The 22,245-nt window shown below is 37.4% G+C and overlaps 1 protein-coding gene across 1 annotated transcript in view; it reads left to right on the top strand.

Moving 5' to 3' along the window:
• The window catches only part of LOC309590280 (V-type proton ATPase subunit S1-like), a gene marked incomplete at its 5' end in the record, with an annotated part of 54,358 nt that overhangs the window by 364 nt on the left and 31,749 nt on the right, over window positions 1-22,245 (top strand). Inside the window, 5 exons of the mRNA XM_082311397.1 lie at window positions 7,109-7,235; window positions 7,341-7,409; window positions 14,193-14,386; window positions 15,451-15,494; window positions 20,114-20,199. Coding sequence (XP_082167523.1) covers window positions 7,109-7,235; window positions 7,341-7,409; window positions 14,193-14,386; window positions 15,451-15,494; window positions 20,114-20,199 — 520 coding nt within the window. The remainder of the gene's footprint in view (window positions 1-7,108; window positions 7,236-7,340; window positions 7,410-14,192; window positions 14,387-15,450; window positions 15,495-20,113; window positions 20,200-22,245) is intronic.

Here is a 22,245-nt window from a genome sequence, read left to right as displayed (position 1 = left end):
CTGAGCAGTAAGAAGTAAATAAAACCCATATTCTTCAAATCTGAAGTAGATATGCTTTATTCACCCTAAGGCAACCTTGAACTCCACTGTGAGAGATGTCATGACTTAAAGGCACAACATAAGGCAGTCTCACAAAAAGGAGCTGACCAAAAACTCTGTGGGCAACCTTAATCCTTGCATTTCCTAATTCATGAATCCTGAGTTTTCACTTTAATATTCTTTTTAATGTAGGGGGTTTTTTTTAATAGAATACACTGCTGTATGTATATCAGTTGTTAGAAACAGCTGCAGAGTCTTGGCAGATCCAGAGAGACACGTGAAATTCAGGGGTTTGCATATACTTATGAAATAAGACTTGGAGCCTGTCTTGAAAAAGCCAGATATAGACCTGTTTTTTCCAGCCAGGAATTTTATTCATGCAGACTTTAAAGATTTCATATAATTACTTGGGATTTCCAGAAATACGCCAGCTTGGGCAACTCAATATCTTCAGGTGAGGTACTATGCACCGCTTATTTATAAGGCTGTCTCTGCAGGGCATACACATTGGTTTTTGTCTAGGAAGTACTGCCCTGAAACACAGTAAGCTGCTGTCAGAGACTTGTAAGAAAAGGCTCCTGAGGGTCTTATGGGATCACAGGACTGATTGGAAGGGCTAAAGGCAAAGTCTTGTTCTGTGTGGGAAGGCGACAACAGATCTGCTGCACTCTAGGTTTGCCTAAGGTGTGCTTTGGCCCGAGTAAATCACTTGACTCTCTCCTCCTAATTCCTAAATACTCCGCATTCTTAACCTGATTTATCTAAATTGTAAACCCTCTCGTGGAGAGTTCATCTCATACCCTCTGCAAGCACACATGTATTATACCTAGTTCAACAGGCCTGATCTCAGCTGGGTATTTATTCATTTCTCTCATACAAATAATCCATAACACCAACAGTATTTGGAATTTGTCACAATCCAGCTGGGTGAGTTCATAAGCACAAGATGCTTTCCTGTACTGTGGATAGCCTTGGTGCCCAGGTTAACCTTCACTCTGGCTGTAAGGAAGAACAGAAGGGGCTGCAGTGATGGGGATTCCTGTTGGGTCCCTTTGCTGGCACGACCAAGCTGTGTGTGCCTGGGCAGGGGGAGTTTTGCTTCTGGACTCCTTTGGTCATCAGCTCGTCAGGTCTGAATTCATGGGACTTGATTCTTCTCTATCTTTACTGCTTTGTTAATTCCTAGACTGTTACTTGTGATTTACTCTTCTGTAAACTGGGAGAGAAACCAAACCTGTGGCTTCTTGAGAGGTAATTATCCTTTCAGCTAGTTGCACTAGATTCACTCTACCTTTCATGAGGCTTTGAGCCATTCTTCAACACATTTGAGACACTGTGAGTTATCTAGCTGTCACTAGGAAGAGAATTAGACTAAATTCTGCTTTCATTTATCCTAGTGTAAATCTTTTGTCTTTAGGCAAGTTTATTATGATTTAAGTCTGAGAGCTAAATCTTGTTAATATTTTTTTCCTTTTCTTTTTTTTTTTTTTTTTTTTTTTCTTTTTGCAGTTGCTTCTTAATGTGGTAATTTTGAGACAGCAATAGGAAGATTCACAAATTTTTTGAACATCACGAATTAGATTGATTCAGTTGTTCGGGAGGTCTTTCTCCATGTATACTGCCATATAGACAAGCATGCTACTTTTCTGGTGATGCTGTAATGTTGCGGGCCACAGAAAACAGATGTGTAGGAGATGTTGACTGTTTTTCTTTGATATGCATCCTGGAAATTGCATCCTTTTCCCAGAAGTAATTAATACCAGCATTGAGATATGTCTACCCTTCTCTCAAGCATTTCCAGAAATGGAACCTCTGGTCCCTGGGGAGCCACAACATATAGGAATCTGAAAAGTTTGATACCATTTGATTAGATAATTTTGACTTTTTTTTTCCCCTGAAAGAAATAAATGGATGACTCAACATCAAAGCTTTTTTATATTCAAAATACTTAATCTGTTCACCTTTATACAACACAGGCACATGTATGAGTACTAAACCTCTGTATTTAAAAGCAAAGTAAATGTTGGAAGAGTTGTTCTTAGGCTAAAAGTGATCCTAAGGGTCTAAGCAAAGATCAGTGCTTCCTTTGTCCTACTTCCTAGTTTATATAAGAACACGCCTGTTGTCACTATAAGCAAAGTCTTATCAGTTAATCCAGGGTGGTCATAACAGCAAACTTTCCACCAAGATGCAATTAGCAACTTGCTCTACTGCAGATTGTTCAGGTTTATACAAATCTAGAGCAGGAAAAACAGGATAGCAGACTGATTCAACCAGTTTCATGTTTCCTGGAACAGAACATTTTCTGGAAGAAGTGTTCCTCCTACCTTGCCCTTTGCATTTTTGAAAGGTGAAGTTCCTGTGGGGTAGAAATTAGGTCTGGTAGAAGTCCATGAAGCAACAGGAAAGGAGATTTATGTTATTTTATAAAACAAAGAAACTGTAACAGTAACTTTCGTTTGCTAACCCTTTACTCCATGCTTTACATCTTGGTACTTTGCAGTGATGCAAGGTTTGCAGCTTGTGATCTACAGGCTTATGAAATCTGGGAACTACTATGAAGAGTTTTAGGAAGGGTAGCTAAAGAAGTGCAGCAATTATCAATGGATTTCTATTCACTTTGTGGAAACATGTCCCACCAGTTTAAAACTTCAGCAATTCATTGATCAACAGAAGTTGAGATTCACCAATCTATTCCATCACCCTCTCCCAGGTTATCTGTTAGGATACGATATCAAATAGTTGAAGGATAATACATTTTGCTCTTCTTTAGAACTAGCCAGTGTTTGTAAAGCCATATCTTGGAACAGCAATATTAGAAGAACGTAACGCTTTAAAGTCTCTCTTTTATGCATTATTATTGTACTTTAATCATGCTATTAAAGATAATGTTAGATGTTAGATACAGATGAAACCTGCAACTGACAAACACATGCAGTGTGCAAAGCATAAAGGAAGTCTGATATAAATCCTTACAGAAACATTAATAAATCAAATACCACTTTCCGCTAGAAAGAAAAATGCAGATCTGTACTTTGAGAAAAATAAGTATTTTCTACCAAACAACAGTCTTTCTCCATTGAACTCAGGATAAAGATGAAGTGGGAATAACTCAGTAGGTCACAGTATCCTGCTTTTCACAAACTAGTACTAATACATCAGTGGACATTCTCCAAATAACTTTGGCCTGGAAAAATTAACCTTTATCTTAAATTAGTCTTTGAACTAATATCTCCTGGTTGCTTTTCAAAGCAGTAGAGATGGAGAGGTTCCTTTTGCATATGATTCACAGAAGAAACTTGATTTAGCCATTTTGAACCAATATTCAAAAGAATTTCTTTCCCTCCAAAGATTAGAGAGGGAGCCTGAGAAAATAAATTCATTAAAATTAGCTTTTATGATTGCCCCCTCATGTGTTTGATTTAGGAATAATTTTTGCCTACAGTCATTGAAATATATTACTACCTTCATTTATGCTATGCTTATATTGGGAAATTAATCCTTTTCCGGCAAATCCAGATTATATGTGACCTTGAGAAGGCATTAATGCCAAATAGTACATTTGCAGTATTTCTTAAAACTGCAAGGAATTTGCTTAAAAATCTGCTGAATGAAGGTGGAACATAAAAAGGATACAGTGGAAACAGAAAATTGTTTTATCTCTGACTTTATCGGACTTCTATGGAGATACTGTGTGTTAGTGTGCTTGAGTAGCTTTTTGAATTTTTTTCCTATAATCATGAGTTTTCATTCTACTGCCAATAATAGTGACATGTGAGCTTTGTGTGTAAAAGTGGTATTCGAAGGTCATTTCCAGTTTTTTTTAATTAGCTTGTTTACTTCTGCTGTGCAGGAGAAAATATTATTTCTTATATGGTAATCACAAGGTGACTGAAAGAGAAAACTGACAAGAATAACTTGTAGGAGAGAGTTCAGAAGCCACCTACAAAGCAAGAATGTAAGCTGACAAGTTAAAATGATAGAAGTCCTATTGTCTTACCATCTGCCCTTCTGGGAGGTCCAGATACAAGAAATCTTGAAATCTTTGCTTCCATCAAAACAAGTGCTCAAATCCCAGTTCCACCTAGAAAGAGCACTGGCCAGAGAAGAATCTGTATGCTTAAACAACTTGTTGTCATGCCAGAGCAGTTAGGGACAAGAAAGAAGCAAAATGCCAGGCTAAGCTTTCTTTCCTCTCTTTCTTTAGTGCATTGTCTGGCTATTGGAGGAAAGAGAGAGCAGTTGAGTTTTAAGTTTCTTCCTTTTTAGCCAGCAGGAAAGCACATATATATTAGCAGAGATGCTCACCATTATGAGCCCCCATGCCTGAGGACCCCAGGATGGTTCTACGGTGGGGAGGTTAACTCTGATGTGCTTGGCATGCAGATGATTGCGCAAGGCTGTGCATCTTTGGACATGAAATTTTGTGTGAGCAATCAATAGGAGCAATCAATATGTGTGTTGGCCTACTGCCTGTTTCATCCTATGCCATCCCTTACTGATCTCTTACTGCCTGCTTGAGGTGAAGAGTTCAAAGGGATGGACCAGTTCATTACATTCAGTAAAGCATACCTCCAGCTTATCCACAATGCACTATCTGTGGCAGTCACTCTGCAGTTCACAGTAAGCCAGCTGGTAAAACAGACTGACATTTCCCATCTGAATTGTGGTGAGAATATTGTTGCACCCAGCTGACGGTAGCAGCCCGCTCAGTGAAGGGTGTAGCCTTGCCTACTGCCATGCATAGTGCTCGGCAAACTATTTAAAAGAAGCAAAATAAATGTGCGTGTAATATGGTGAATATAAGTATTAGGCAAACTCTGCATTATAATGGAATTATTAACTAAAACTGATGTAGATTTTTTTCTAATGATGATGCTGGAGTTACTAAAGTTGGCTGCTTGAAAGCTAAAAATTCTCAGAAGAGGGGCTTTTCAAGGTTAGATAGCTAGCAAGAGCTGCTTCAAGGAACAGGGAATACCTTAGAAGCAAGTATGCGTTAAAAGAGGATCATTAAATTCCTGAGGTTTTGAGTTCATGACAAATGCCTTTGCCATTGTGCTGCTGCAAATAACTTTTAGTTTTGTTTCATGTGCTTTCTGTTACCTTTTATTCTAAATGACAAGTCCCAAAAGCTCTCAAAATCTTCAATGTTTTCTAATATTAGGCATGAAAAAATTTAGTTAGTTAGTTATTTTTTAAAATAAATATACCAAGATATTCACTATCATTTTCTTTCACACAAGCCATTTTTTAACATCTCTTAATTTAATCTCTGTTCTTTTCCTTTAGTATTTTGGTGTGGCTATGCAATGCATAAAGTCAGTATGAAAGTCAGTTCCTGAATAGTCATTCAGAATCTATGGGAGTTTTTGTGTTTTCAAATATCTTATTTTAAAAGATTATACTTAAATATTTGAGGTCATGAGGTTTGACTTTTTTGAAAAGTTGAGGCATGTTTGTTACAATTTCTAAGTTGTTGGGCTTCATAAATATAAATTAATATGGATTTCTGAGCACAAATTAACAAAGAAGTGAAGAAGTTGAGCAAAACTAAGAAAATATCAAATGATAATTTCTACCAAATAGAAAAAAATTCTTTCCTGCACAGCAGGGTTTACTTCTAAACCTTGAAAAGTGACAGGCAGAAGATGATACACTAGAATTTAATTTTAACGTCTGCAGCATGTTGTCCTGAAAGAGTCTTCCACATGTATTGTTTGCTCTAACACTCTCCCAAACCCCAGCCTCTGAAGTGAGCTAGGTATCTGGTACTGCAAGACTGCACTGTTTTTATCTGTGCCATGGGTGCACTTGGAGGTTTTCGATTCACTCTCAGCAATATCTTCATTGGAATTACTGGGAAGTCTTGAAGTGAAATATAGGTTTTCCTTATCTGAGAAATAACATTGAAACCCGCTAAGTGTTCATTACCCCTGTTCTGCCTCCATCGTAAGAGACTGCAAAGATAGTTTTCATTCATAAAAGCTTGCTGTGCAAGGGTCAGTTTTGAATTGCTTTTGGGTTAGAAAATTTAATAAGCATCTCAACTTCACCAAATTGCAATCATATAATAGCTGATGCTACAGCACACAGCAATTCTCTATATTCTATTCTTTGTAATTAGAACCATTTAGAGGGTCTGGAATACCTGGTTTCTCAGGCCTTAGCAACGGATGCGTGTTTGGGAAAGATGGGAGATTAAGCTTCAAGCTCTGGCTTTTCTACAGAATGACAATATTACCTTAGTCAAGACACCTAGGACCAACATTTTCATAATAAATTTCATCCCTATATACCCATGTTGCATACTGTTAAAATCCCAATCCAATGTTGAAAGAATAATGTCACCTCTTGTTTTGCCTGTAACTGTTTTTTGTAGGAGTAAAATTAAATAGATGAGTTATTTCTCTGTCCAATCCTCATAATGACAGGTTGGCAAAAGAATCATAAGCTTTCCTTGGTGTCTTGAGCTGTTCTGTTCAGAAGAGCTCCTCCTTCTGGGAAGGTGGCTTTTCTGAGCTGCTTCTGCAGAGTGGTTCCTTCATCATGAAAACCTTAGGAGAGAACATATCATTAACAATAGCACTGAAAAGTCACTTTTACTTAATAAAAGGTTTATGAAAAAATATTGGTTTATGACAACTTGTGATCTAGCTTGAGTTCTCCTCTCTGGCCACCAAGATGTCTGATGGCACTGGAAAGTGCTTTGGGAGTTAGGATTCCCTTTGGGACTTCTCTCTGAAGGTTTTCAACATATTCTTCTTCATTCCACTTAGTAGCTAATTTTTTGAAAGATACAGCTGTGCTTCTGTACACAAACAAGAAAGTAGAGAGAGACAGTTATCTTGATTGGACCAATTTCATTCCTGCTGTAACACAGTTAATGTGATACAGGCATAAATGGGCAAGTTCTTTTCCTCTTGAGTAGAATGAAAGTAAATTGAACTGTAAACCTGATCTTAATCCAAAGATGATGATATCATTACCTGCTGCTGCTGCATATTTAAAGAAAGAAGCGGTGTCATCATTGGCAGCAAATTTTACAGAAAAAAAATTTTCTTTGTAGATCGCAGTGGAATCCAGACACTACTTTGCACGAAGGACACGTTGTCTCAGCACGTGAGCTGACTGTACTCTTGCAACCTGTTTTTACCCAGAATTCCAGAAACCTCATCTTGTTCCTGCAAGACACAGTATGTAACATTAATTGCTTTTCTCTCACCAATGCCAAGTGCAAGTCTGTACCTAAATGAGATGCCATGGCTCCTTCTCACCAATCTACTCTCTTTGTTTTTCAGCTTAGCATAGATGATTTCACATACCTCAGTGAGTCCTACGGTAACAAGAATCCATTTCAAAATGTTCAGGCAAGCATTTCTCTCTTTTATTTTTTTATATGCAATATTTAAAATTAAAAAAAATATAAGAAGATGCAAACAAACAATAACTTGGAAAATTAAAGTGAATTGCAGCAGTTTTCCTATTTAAATTATTTATTGAGATTATCTCACTTTAAGCAGATGGGTTAAAGGAAATAACTGAGTTTGCAGAATTGTTTTGTAGCTATTTTATTTCTGAAGATCAAGTTTTCAGAATTCATAGTAACTGACAAAACTATTCCTAAACATGCTGCAATTTTTTATTGTAAAAACCAATATAAACTTCCAGACAGACACCCCAAAATTCTGTTTTGAAGCCATAGGAAGAAAAGAAGCTATAGGAATCAATTATTTATTCCTGATTTTCAGAATTGAACATCTATTTTATTTTCATAGAAATTGAAGCTCTCCTAACTCATGCAGGGAGTTAACTGTTTCATATTTGAATGTAGTTAATATATGACTGGATGCTGGGTTGCTTTAATCTTCATGAAAAAAAGCCATGCTACTTGAGTAATTTGAAATCAACTCCAGGCACAGAATCTAAGACAGAGTCCTCCTGAGCTGGTCAGCAACTTCAACTTCTCTTCTCACTCAGGAGGTTTACAGATTTTGTGCATGGCACCTCTGGTTATACTTACACAACAGTTTATCGAACTGTAATTAGATAAAAGAAGCATTGACACGTGGAAGTCAGAAAGGCATTCCTGTAGGCAGAGCGGGATGAACAGAGCTATTTTTTAGTGGTGGACTTGGCAGTGATAGGTTAACGGTTGGACTCGATGATTTTAAGGGTCTTTTCCAACCTAAATGATTTTATGATTAGTAACGTAACTGGTATCAGAGCACATGAGGAAGTGCAAATTCCCAAGCACCACACAGCAAGCTGTATGCGTAATTAAATACATAAATATTCACATATTACCTGTCTCTACATCTATACTGTCTAAGAACCTCACATCTTCCTTGTGTCACTGATACTGGAGATCTTAATCTCTTTGCCATATAACAGCATTTTAACACTGATGCTGGAACAAAAACAACTATTCAGAGTATGTACATGGGTTTTCTGAGGAATGAATGGGAGTAATAATAATTTGTAGTATAAGGATCAGCGGCTGCTGTACTGGTAGTATAAGGATCAGCGGCAGATGTACTGTAAGTATACTGTAGCATAAGGATCAGCGGCAGATGTACTGGTACTTCTCTGGTATGCCTTATCTTCTCTGGGTTTAAAATCTATGCAAGGTTGTGTCTGGAGCAAATTTTGTTGCTGACTGACTGCAAGGCTGGTTCGATTTTAGAAGCTGCGTGAAATGTACACGTGACTGCAAGCTCCTAATGATGCGGTGCTCTTATTTAACTAGGCCTGGATGTTTAAGAGGAGGGATATTAAAGTATTTAAAACTTACTTTCTTCTTTTGCCTTGTAATCAGGACTCCATCAACCCTGTAGACAGAGCTTATAGCCAAAGGCTAGAGATGGATCCAGAGACTGATGGGTTTAGAAATCAGGTGGTATACTGAGTGGCTTGGGGACCTGCTGAGGCTAGTGAGGCAGTCCTCAGCTAAACAGAAGATCACATTGAAGTAAATCTTTGGTCTGTATTCAGCAAATCAAAGATTTAAACCCAGGTTTTCAACAAGCTGAATAAATGTCAGTAAGTATTTGCTTTCTGGCCTTGCCTCTATTCCCTTTCTGTCTTGGAGCTGAAAAACTTTTTCTCATTACAGCTTCTTTAAAACTGGAAAGTTTCTTTTGACAAATTGCTCACCTTAACTCCAGCACTTCCTAAATTTGTTCTGTTGGACTTGGCAATCTTAATACTTTTCTATCATCGTTTTGTGGGGGTGAGGTGCTGTAACTTGAGTGAAAGAAAATGAGATGTATAAATTAAATATTTCTTTTTCAATGCCAATATGGAGAATTTTGTCAATATCTATTGCATAGACTTGTAGCTTTTAGGGCTATCTATTTTTGTCAATATCTATTGCATAGACTTGTAGCTTTTAGGGCCAGAAAGGATCTTTATAATCACCCAGTTCCATCTTGGATGAGACAGAAGCTACAAAAATTTTCTCAGTTGCTATCACATCAGTTGCAGTCCACTTGAGTTACTTTGGGAAAGAAATCCATTCTTTCATGCTATGAAAGACTCTGTCATAATATTCACAGACCACAGGACAAAGTGAAGGTCAGGTCTGAATTTTCTCACTGGCGAAATTAGAATCTTTGATGTTGCATAATGACAATTTTTTATACCTTCACACTCTATATTATACAACTGATTCATTAAGCTATAATAGACGTTCCATGTCACTCGAGTATCCTCCTTTTGAACTTCAGAAATGCAAATTTATTCACAAACCTAAACTGGAGATCTCATTTAGAATGTATATGTGCATGTAGCAGCATGTGTACTACAAGAAGGAAGTGTTATTTGTAAAAGAGTTATGGGCTTGTAAACCACAGAGACATTTGCAGGTATGAGATTTGTCCAGCTACATTAGCAGCTGTTTTGAGCTTTTGGGATCAATGATTTTTTGTGCAATAAAAGAATTCTATTTCCAGTTGATACAAAAGGAATCTTATAGGTAGATCATTTATCTTAAACATTCAAAGAACTTTTTAATTAAATAATAAAATACAAAGATTAGCACTTGGGGAACTTTTTTGTCAAGCAGTCACCTACCCTACAAACTATTTTTCTTTAATATTAGCTTTGGCTTTCCCCAAACAATGCTCAGCTCCTTAGAACTTCAGTGTACGGTAACACACTCCAATTAGTGGCCAGCTGTGCAGCTGCATAATTGTTATTGTAAGTCATTGCCATTTGTGATTCTATATCTCCATTGTATCCTCACTCAGTGGTCATAGACTGAGGAGTACAATTTAGTCACGTGTGATACAGAGGTCCTACTATAGCATTATCTTTGTTCCCTTTCTCTTTGCCTCTTTTAGTTTTATTATATTATTTTTTGACAAAGGGGCATGTAGAACTGCATAATAATCAAGATATAAGTTCATCATAGATTTATTTAGTGACATGATGATGTTTTGTTCTCTAGCCTTTTCCAAAAAACTACTACTATTTGATTTTTCAATTCTGATCACTATCAGCCACTGAATTGACATTTGCAAAGCACTGTTGTGCCTCTTAAGGTTTCATTACTGAAGGGTAACACTCAGTTCTGAGTCTATTATCTATTATTGTGTACATAAAATGAGTGTTGTTTTTTTTCTCACCCTGTACTCTGCTAAAATCAATTTACATTGAATCTCATCAGTTTCTTTGTTGCCCAAGAGGTTGTACCAGAAGTTGCTTCTGCAGTTCATCAACCCTTGCCTTTACTATCTTGAATAATTCAGTGTAATCAGCAGATGTCATTAGTTCAATATTTATGCCTTTTTACCAGATAATTTATGAACATATGGAGCAGAAAAGACCCTAGTGCAGGAACAGATAGATACTTTTTTCTACTCCTTGCTTGCTGTCTCTTTACCTACCTCCATGTTCAGACTGCCTCTCTCACACTAAAGCAGCTTAATTTATTTAGGAGTTTTTGCTTCAAGACCCTGCCAAGTGCCTTTTGTGGATCCAAGTACACTGTATCAGCTAGAGCTCCCTGGTGTATGTGCCTATTGACTCCTTCAGAGACTTTCAGCAGAACTGTGAGGCACAACTTCTTTTTGCAAAAACCATGTCAGCTTTTGCCCAGTATAATCCTTCCTTGTTGTTATAGTCTGCATTTTATTCTTTGGAATAGTTCCTCCCATTCTTGGCCTTCAGGTTTGCTTCTCTGTAGTTGCTTGGATCTGTCTGCAACCCTTGAAAAAAAATCTGGTGTCATGTTTGCCACCATACAGTACAGTGGTATGGAGGTTTGTTCAACAATACTTTCTGTAGCTGCAACATATTTTATCAGCTAAAGTACATCACATCAATTTTCATTAAAATCATAATATATAGCTTTATGCATGTATTTGGAGAATATAGGTACAGTGTAAAAGTCTGTAAGATTAATAGTAATTGGAAAGTTAAAATGCAACAATGATAATTTTCTTTGCAGTTCTCACTGTGCGTAGAAACAGATGTGCTTTCAAATCTGTTTAATAGATTTTTCTCTTTTATAGATAACCCATTGACCAATGCTGTAGAAAATAAATACAATACTTTAATATTTTAAATGACATACATACTCACAGGTAAAAGATGAAGATTTAAAAGATCTCTTTTGCATGGAAGAGCCTGCCTCCTTCAGGTGTAGGCTCCCACATATTTTCAGAGCCGACACAGGAGCCTTTTTCCAAACTAGTATTTTTATTATAGGACTGTCTATCAGCATTGATGCCAAACATAAACTAGTTTAGAACAATGAGTATGCCTACAGGATCTTTTACAGGTGGATGCATGAGTCTTTAACGAAGATTTTAACAATAGGTTTTTAATGGTAGACCTAAATTTACTCCATTCCGGCTTCAATTTGCTTAGGTGTAATATCAGTCCAGTTAACATAACACAGAAACCAGAGCTGGGCAAGTAAGTCCAAGCACAGATTCACCATAGTGCAGCTCCTTGGCTTCAGGATGGCTAGAAGAGTCATCCCACACCTACCTTCAAAATAACCTGAACAGCGATATATGTAATCCAAGAGTGGAGTTTCTTGTAATATTTCACTAGGCAGAGGTGCTTTAGGGGACCCTAAAGAAGGTAAATGTACTCATAATCAGAGTAAGCTGCCCATAGACAGGCTATAGATTCTGGCATTTAATATAGGAAGTTCTGCTATCAGTCCAACAGCTCAATAGGAGGTTTTCTTCCCTCTCCCTCTCCTTCTCCCTTTCCTATCTACTGGGTGGTTGTACCTCTTTGTTTAGCCCTTTAGCAGAATGCAGTGTTTCTCAATAGTTCTCTTCATTCTCCGCCCTCCTTTGGAGTTCTTGTGTTTTGAACACGCATGGTGGTTGAAAACCTAAAATGCATAAAGCAACATATGGGTATTGTAAAGACAAGTGTGCAGTGGCTAAATGTCAAGAAGGACAAACAAGAGGCATGGGATCAGAATGGCTGTCTGAGGCTAATGAGTAGATATCCAGCTGTGTCTGCCCTTCAGATGGAAAACAGTTGAATACCAGTGGCTGGAAGCTGAGACAGATGGCAGTGCAGTATTGGTTAGGAGCAGAGGCACACTTCAGATATTACTCAGTAACGATGCATTTTATATCTTATTCTACAATAAATGAGTAATCTGCTTAATATATATCCTTGGAAGAAGTGGCTGCTGCCATTCTGGTTGCTGCTAGGGGGCAAGGGATTAAAATACTGAAAATAAAATACAATAATTGACTATTACTCAGAATTTTAGCTCTAAATTCATATACGCAAACAAACCAAAATGAAATGTATCATCCTTTCCTTCCAGGCAGTGCTCAAAGACCTGTGAACCAGATCAGTGCTTTCTGCTCCATTTTAATTTCTGCAGTTATTTTTCTATCAGTCTGGCAAATCAGACAATGCTGCATAATCCTCCCTTATGAGCATCTATAGAAATGTGAAAAAGCTAACCTTTGCCTAGGAAGGAAAACATGTGAGCAATTAGAAAGAACAGGAGTAGGTCAGAAAAGTGGTAGGCAGTCAGAGAACAGAGAAAAAGGAAAAAGAGTAGGAGGAGAAAAGTGTTAGCAACACTACAACACTTGCATCAGTTAGAGGGGGAGAGAGAGTCTATAACAACTTGAATATCTGAATGTTGGATCAAGTGACAGACTCAATCTAGACTTAAATGTAGAAAATAGGAAAGCAAACAGGTTGTAAACTAGGACTCAATGAAAAAATATCTTCAAATATTCACGTTAAATTTGGGGTACATTAATTTTGATCATTCTCAAGTTTCCATCTTGCATTTTGTTTCCCTGAATATTTCAAGTTAATTTTATTATCAAGAAGAACCTTTGGAAAGGAAGTTTTTCAACTATGCAGGTTTCAAATTCATAGAACAAGAATGGTTTTAAATGCATTTCACTCAATTATTTTCATCAGAAACTCAGCTATGAGAATTATAAATAAAGTAGTAGATACCCTGATGCTTGATTATCTGAAAAAGTTCAGCCTGATCTTTACAATTTGTATTTTGAGTAGAAAGAAAGTACGTGACATGAAGTTTGTTTGTGTGTGTCTGGAGGCTCTGTAGATCCTGAAACATGTAGCTTGCTTTAATTAATAGTTACAAATTAGACATTTGTCTGTAGCGTGTGCTGTACTACCAGGAGGTACACAAAGGAGGGGTATTTATTATGCAAAGTATGACTCTGTACTGAATAGAGCTGCTGGAACTTGAGGTGTCTGACATTCATCCTTCTCACCTCTGAGGGCATTTAGTTAGATGGTCCTCTGATGAGCTTTGCTTCTGACAGTGTTCATAACATGTCTCTCCAATACATTCTTAGCTTAAGAACTTCTGCATCATCTGTCTGTCCTCTTCTACCACATGTGTGGAAAGGACAGTAAGAATTTGATGTCAGTGAGTAACTTAAGCTTGCGCCAAGAAGGCTCAGGAATAAGAGCAACACAAGTGTCCCCTATAAGAGCAAGAGAAGTGTCCCTTCGCTGCCCCTTTCCAGGAGCAGCCTGCAGGCAGCATCAGGCTGGTGAGAACTCACGTAGCGTTTACCATGGTGGTTCCTCACCTTGAATATTAACTTAAGGATACATAAAAAGGTTTGTGTTTAATTATTAAGCAAGTAAATAAACTATTCATAAATTTATTACAGGAAATTCTTCAGTCTTCTCCTTCATCTTTAGTTTTGCCAGCTGTTGACTGCAAGGCTACCAGGTATCTTCTGAGCTTTCTGCAGGAGTCAGGAGATTGGAAGTTAACAAACGTAACTAATCTCGATGTCTCTCAGCTGGAAGTGAATGCATCTAAACTAAACTTACTGGTGGTTCAGCTGCAACCACTTGTCAGGTAGGAGGTTGTCACAAACAAAACTGACCCACATGTGTGCATGATTTTTACAGCTTTTGAAAATATCACTTGCATTCAGGAAATTTAAAAACCTAAGTGGAAGCATACAGGGTTAGCAAAGTTATTTTTCTTGCAAGGGTGAATTTGGTGTTTTTTAAAGTCCCCTGATGAGCTTACCAGGTGTAATAGATGAATTATGTTGAGAAAGTCAGTCAGGCGTTCTTATTTTGTCTGCCTCATTATATGAGAACAAAGGGACAATTAATAAAACTAAGTGGCAACACACTTTTAGCAGAAAGGCTGAATTATTTTATGTAACACATGATTAACCTGCAGAATTAACTGCTAGAAGGCATTCCAGGGGTCAAAAAACTGGCAGGATAAATAAGCAAGCAAATAAACATACAGACAAACCTGAAGTTAATATGAATAAAGAGACTGGTTTTCATCACTCTAGAAGGAAAAGGCAGGCTATAATTCTGCGTGTTTCTAGGCCTATGACAACTGTGATCTAACAGATGCAGAGAGAGACTGTTTGTTCAGGTGAATGTATATTTAGAAAATATAAGGCATGGGTGTATTGAGTCCCTCTGCTCAGCTTCTCCTGCTCTTTCTTCTTCCTAGCCTGTTACCTGGGCATTTGCACATGTCGGTATACAGTGCATGTATCAACGGGTCCTACAGAAGCGCAACTATAGCTATCACATCTCTACACAAAAAAAGACATGATACCCATTTTAAGGAGCTCGTGTACGTATGTTAGCCAAGGGGCCAACACCAAATGACAAGAAAGCTGTGCAGAGATTGGTCAAAATAACATCAGTAGTCTGGCTTCTCTGCAGCTAAGGAAGTTTGAGGGGTTTGAGGAATCAGCTGAAGATGTGGTCCTTGTACTGTTAATGGCTTTGCAGAAGAAAAGGGTCATAAGGAGGAGATGAGAGAATGATGGGGGGACTGATGCTGACAGTAATCCTTTTACTAGTCAGTATCTTTGTACATTTCTGGTTCACATTGTTCTTGCCTAGAAAAGATTTTTAATTATTTTTCTCACACTCTTTTTGTAGTGGTTTAAATGAGATTTCCACCCTGGAAGCAATTGCTGAAAATGGTAAGCAATATGACCAAGATATAACTAACATTTCATCATTTAAGTCTGTGTTTTCACTTGAGCAGATTGTATTCTCTAGTTCCTGGGTTTTGCTGTAATACTATTTAAAGGTTTTCTTTTCCCCCATCTATAGTACTTGTAAGCAGTCGATTATGATAGTGTTGAAGTACTGTCTGATTTAAAATCCACTGAAATGGATACAGCTCTGTGACTTGAAATGTAATGATAATTGACCTCTGCTTCAGGCATGGGCCTTTGCTCGTGCTCTGAGGTCCTCCCAGTTCTCTGTGCAGCTCAGACTACCTCCTTGGATCTCACCTTGCACACCAGCAGATGGAGGTGTCAGACTCATCCAGCAGTTTGAAGGTCTTGGTCTCAACAGAGGCTGTCTGAATGAATAGGAAATGTTTTTCTAATCTTTGTAAAACAATACTGATGCCCTTTACAGCCTTTGATTTTAGACTCTTTTATTGGTTTTGCAGGTATTAAAGACTGCCTGTTAAAGTTGAATCTCTCCATATAACACTATAATAAAACTTTTCTTGCCTAGCATCTGGCTGAAAAAGAGGTGCCATACACCAAAGAGGCACTGAGAGGCATCTGGTATTTTGCAGGGCTTTCACTTACTGCTCTAAATTAAAGATCAAGTTATAAAGTCTGCAAATCACTGTAGTGGTAGTTTCAGGGACGTACATTGTAGTGTACTGTAGTGGGCTGATAATTAAACATTGTCCTTAGTGCCTATGACTGTTTCTGCCCAGAGCTGGGGGTGTAATATCAGAGGCAGATTTGAAAATGAGGGGAAAATACCTTAATACTGAAATCAGTGGCATGTCCTTTTCTCTTTGTTTTTGCACTGCTCCAAAGTCAGTGTGGTTTTTACACTCAAATAAGCAGCTGAATTTCCATCTCTGAATTGCAGAGGAGTTGTTTAGTTCTCTTTTCTTGTCCCCACAGCGTATTAGGTAGGAAAAGCTTTTGCTTAATGTTGGCCTTGGCTAAACATTAGCTTTTTCTTTATGGGACATTTCTTTCATCAGCTGCACAAACTCAAGAATAAGCTTCCCAAACCCTGTCTCAGGCCACTGTGTTTTGGAACAGCAAAGTTAACGGGGGACCTATGGGATGATGGAGGAACAGGCTATACCAGCTTTCCTGTTAGTGTCAACTAGCTGTTATCAGGAAAAAGGTGTGTGGATCAGGGAAGATGTGCCACTTTGTATGGCCAAGTGCAAAATCTACACTTACTAGTCTGCATTTCAGCTGTGCTCTAGAAAAGTAGGAGTTTGGGCTGAATCCTCTCCTACTGGTTTATTTGCCAAAGCAGCCACTCAATGCATTGCTGAATAAATACTGGAAATAACATCGGCAGGAAGTTTTAATTCAAATGAAAGTTACTGAGCCACAGTTCCTTAAAATTATCCCACTGAAGGTCTGTGTAGCAGATGGGAGAGAGTCATAAGAGAGTCATTCCCAAAGTAGTAGATAAGTGTCCCAAACACAGTCTTGCAAGTCATGCAATCTGGAGTCCAGCAGGCCTAGGTGTCTAGGTACTGTTTGCAGCACAACCACAGTCATTTGCCAAATATTGCTGTCAGGAGACCCTTCAAGGTCAGAACTGCTTGCAAGGTCGTGAGTTACTAGTGTTTGTTATGGAGGGACTGCCGCTAGCTCCTACCTGGGTAAGCAACAAAAAATACTATTTTTCACATACCTGTAACATGACAAAAGAATTGTTAACCCATAAATATTGCTAGTAATTTTTTTTGTAGTATCAACAGTAAACCCATAGAAAAACACTGCAGACCTGTAGCAGGCTGCCTAGAAGTTCACAAAGCCTCTTATATTTGTCACAGCAACTTCTTTCCTTTCCACTGTAGAGGGTTTTAAAATCTGATGTAATAAAATGTCAGAGAAATTTCTCCTGCTGTTTTACTCACTGCAGACAGGAAGCTCTATAAGACAGAACAAATGGGCTCAGATTCTGCCCAAGGGAAATGTGTTGTTCTGAAATATCTAGAAACCGGAGTAAGCCGAGGTTTTTAGCATGTTATTAAAATGAGGCTCATTACGAAATCCAAACTGGAATTCAGAATCCAAATCTGCTCAAGTTTCAAGGATTCAGACTTACTGTTTTCTTTATGTTTCTTTTCAGTATTTCTTCTTTCTGTCTTTTGCATGAGTTAGAGTTTGACATTATTACTCAGTTTTTGCCCGTTTTCCTAAACATTTCTCTGCTCAGGAGAAGGTTGCATTGTCATGTCAGTCTCACCTGCTGGATCCAGCATACCTCAAAATCAATGGCAAAGCTGCCTATGACTCCATCTGCATAAGATGAGGCTCTTTAGTTGCTATTGCATGTATTCCTTTTTCCACTCTGACTCTCAGTGCATTCCTCTTGCTGCTCTTTCTCTTCTCTCCCATTTTCCCCCCTCTCATCCTGCTCTTTTCTCTTCTTCTCTCTTGTTCATAGTTTATACTCTTCCTTTCTTTTCACTTTTCTCCTTCCAGAACATTTCTTCTCAGTTCATTTCTTCCATCCCTTCCATCCATGTGTAAAATCACACAAAGAAATTAAGGTAGATTAGAAATTAATAATAGCACTAATCCTGCACTCCCTGATGAAATTCAAGGGATGTGTCTTCAATGAGTTAGAAAGGTTTAATCCTTCCACCAGGGCATAGATGCAGACAGTTATGCTAATTGGAAGGTATTATCCTAGACAAACAGTTTTATATTCATTGATCTATGTAGTGTTTCCTTGATCCATGTTACCTAAAATAAAAAAAAAATAAAATCAGTAGAACCACTCCAAAATCACTCTAACATCAATATCACCGTCTGGAGATGCCTCTTGTTCCATTAAAGAAAGAGCCTGGAATGACTAATGTTCCCATGTAGGCATGTAATTTAAGTGCTTTAAAATATGGTGGACAATCTGGGCCCATTTCCTTGGAGAATTTGCAAATACTTCATAAGCAAGGTAGAGTTTTGATCACAGGCAAAGATCTTTATCAACTCTGTTGTCACAAGGGTGTTCACAGCAGCTTCTCTGAATGAAGGAATTGCCTCTAGAATCTTCCCAAAGGCAAGAGTTATAGATGTTACTGGTAACTATAGTTACATGTAGCTCCTTACTGAAGTGAAATGCAAATAATGTTTTATTTCAGAAAGCAACCGATTGCTTTAATGAAAGAAAAAACAAAGACGATCTATGCATTTTTCTATGTATTATTTTTTCTTCTGCAAATTTTAGCTGAGGCTGCTGAGAATTTCCAGTGAGTTTCACTCTGTGCATATAGAACAGAAAATCTACATTATGTAATGCCTTGGACCTCCACACCCAATATAATTACACTAGTAGTATATAAGCAGTTGCTTTTCTGAGTATTTCTTATAGTAGATCCTTTTAGCAATAATTTTAGAAGGAAAATTTACATAGCTACGATTCTTGACTGATATGAGGAAATCAGCTTGGTTAAAACCCCGCAGAAAAAACAATGCTTGCATTTTTACAAAAGCTAAACATTTTACTCAGCCAGGAGACCATAATTACTGTAAATAGAAGAGGTTAAAAAGGATAATAATGTAAGTTCCACTTCCAGTACATGGCACGAAAATGAAATACAATTTCTGTAGAGAATAACCTCAGAATCTGAAAAGCCTGTATGTCCAGGATATAAAATATCCATTCACCAGACTGGTACATGGATGAGAAGTGGGAAGGCACTGAAACAGTAAATGTGAGTCTGCTTGCTTACTTCTCTGTCAGTCCCAATAACACCACTAATAATGGTTCTTGATTCACAACTATTATGCTCCTTATCATAAGCAGATGTTAATATTTCTGCATACAGCTTGAAGACATTTATCAGTTGTAAGTATTTGTCACAACTGCCTGTGGTTTCAGAGCTAAAGGAAGAACTTCTCTAGAGGTGTCTTTGGACCTCTTTGAAAGGTCCTCTCTTCCTTACTTGACTTTTCCTTCCTTTTTCAGAAATATTCCACCATATTTGTCCCTTGGCCTCCACTGTAGTCAACTGCAAAATTTTCCATATCCTGTTGAGGGTGCAGAATCAGGCTTTAAATCCACCAAAGCAAAAAGGAATATTGCTGCCAGTGTTATGCATATCATGCCCCAAACTAAGCACTACATTTTGAGTATTGTTTCTCAGTGATTGGTTCTGTGCACTTTTGTAATTCAGAGAATAATACTACTTAAGCTTTATTATTTATTTATTAACTTGTCATTTCACTAACAGTATATGCATCCTGCTCTCATTTCTTAAGAAATTTCTTCTGCTCTTGCTTTTAATTGCCCAAAGTGCAACCTTTCAGGTATTGTTTCTACGCTATTTACTTTTCAGCTTCAAAATCACTCCTTTTTCTGAACTGTTGTATTTATTTTGTATTGTCTCACTGACATTGTGCATTTTTCAAGACACTGAACGTGTCTTATCCCATTTGTACCTATTGACATATAAATGTTAGGAGCACCTAAATTGCTTAAATGAACTAAATAAGCTTAAACATCTAGCTCATTGCTTCTCCAACTACTGTAGGATTTTAGCTTTCTCAGCTTACAAAGTTTGTTAAATTATACATGTTTCTATTTATAGACAAAATAATTGGAAGACTGACCATGGATCTGCAGGAACGAGGGATTCATTTTTCAGTAATTTATACTGCAGTGAGACCTTCAAGGGTGAGTAATCTTCTGTGCCTACAACTGTCAAATTTTTGGCATCTAACAACTTAATGTTTACAGAGGAATGCTGTAGATTATTTTCAAGATTACACAAGCAAGCAATCTGTATTATATGAAGTTTTGACCAGAAATGATTGCATGAATTTTCATGTGTGATAGCTGTATCACATAACTATTGAAGTTTTACTGTTCTAGGAGACCATAACTCTGGTATTGTCCTTAGAACTTATTATTTTTAAGGACTGTAATTTTAGATTTTTTTCCATTTAACTCTAATGGTTTTATATTGAGTTCTACGTGGAACCTGATCGAGCTTCGCAGTGTGGCTGGTTCAGTAATGGGGATGTGTTAATTAACTGAAGGCTACTAATGTATCCATTTTTAAATTAACTGGTTTCATTCTTTTTAGTCAATACTTGGTATTTACAACTGGAAGGTAAAGTTTTCACCCTTGCTGATAGTCAGAACATCATTTATAAATCTTATCATATTATGTTAGCAGTAAGTAGCAATGCAGAAGAGTTATCTATGCAGTTATCAGTTTTGTCTGACATACAGGTTGTAATCAAGAAATATTCAAATTTTAATTTTAATGTGAAGACAGTCATGCCTTGAGGAAAACAGAATGCACTTCCCACTGAGAAGAGAGGCACATGAGGGATGGGCTGTATCCTAAAAATCAGTAACTTTTTTGAAAGAAACATATCTATCTGTTCCAGCGGTAACACATCTGAGCTCCTAATATGATGCTTAGTTTAATTTGAATGTTAACTCAAACTCAAGATAATGTCATTTGAAAATACAGAAGATATAATTTCCTTAGTTTAGGCAACAGGAAAGCCATTAGTGGGATTGTCTAGATCTAGTGTGAGCACTGCAGACAGGATTTTGAGAAGCTGGAGGATTTTCAGGAGGGAACACTAAGAAAAATTCACAACTGTTCTTAACACAAGAACAACACCTAGAAAACCTGTTTTAAATGGGTATGGAGAGAAGTCCCTTTAGTTTATCCAAAAGAAGAGTAAGAGGCAACTTGACTGCACTTCATAAATGTTCTTTAAGCCAAAAGTGGATAAGCCCCCCAAAGGTGTTCTGTGTTTGATCAGAAGTGATCTGGGTTTTTGCAGGGAGATAGGATCTTGGACCTCTGGCTATCCAACAAGATGATCAGAATAGTCCCTTCAGACTCTAGGAAAAAGGCTAGTTCTACTGAAGAAAACCAAGAACTTTCTTCAATATTCCACCCTGTGAAATTAATTTCCGGAGACTGGGTTTTGAAGACCAGAGTTAGAATACAAAGGCAGAGCAGCATGAGGAAGCTCACATTGATATTCTCTGTGTTGTATGTTTCTTGTGGTAAAGGAGAGTTCCTGCGTCCAAGACCTTTGATCTGCCTTTTTTGTAAATACTGCATTTTTTTTAACACAGATCTAGAATAAAGATAAAAATTATTTAGTTATTGTGGCTCCTTACTGTTTGAAATCAAAGGAACATGAACATTCCTAGCTGCAAATTGCATTTAGAACAATTAGAATGAAAAATATTTTTAATTAATGAAAGAATTGGTGTCAAGAGAAGGAATTTTTTTGAGCAATTTTAAAAGTTTCTTGAATTTTAAATCTATGCATATTTCAAAAGGCTTTCTAAATTAAAGTGACTTAGTTTGAGCAACTGGAGCACTTCTAAATAATTAAAGCATGTATTTTAAGATGTTCTGCATTTTTTAAAAATAAGCAATTTAAACTTTTCTTAATTCTTTAAATTCAATGCCATATAAAACCATTTGAAGCATATTTTTTTTCTCCCACAATAACTAAGTCATTTCAGTGCGTTCAAGGTTATCAGCTTCTGAACAGAGCTAGAAAAGGCAAAATGGAAAGTACCTTTGAGGGTTCATCAGTCTGTACATTTGCATGTAACCTCTTCTTAGTCTATATTGCATATCTTTGGCTGTGCTTGAACTACAGATGTGAACTGTTTTGTAACTTTAAGCTAAAGGACTGACTCCCTTTGCTTAATCTATAAACACTATATTCCATGGTC

Source organism: Platalea leucorodia, assembly GCF_965183815.1.
Source record: "Platalea leucorodia genome assembly, chromosome: 4".
NCBI lineage: Eukaryota > Metazoa > Chordata > Aves > Pelecaniformes > Threskiornithidae > Platalea > Platalea leucorodia.
The sequence above is the reverse complement of the archived record's forward strand: the minus strand, read 5'-3'. Positions and strand labels throughout refer to the sequence as shown.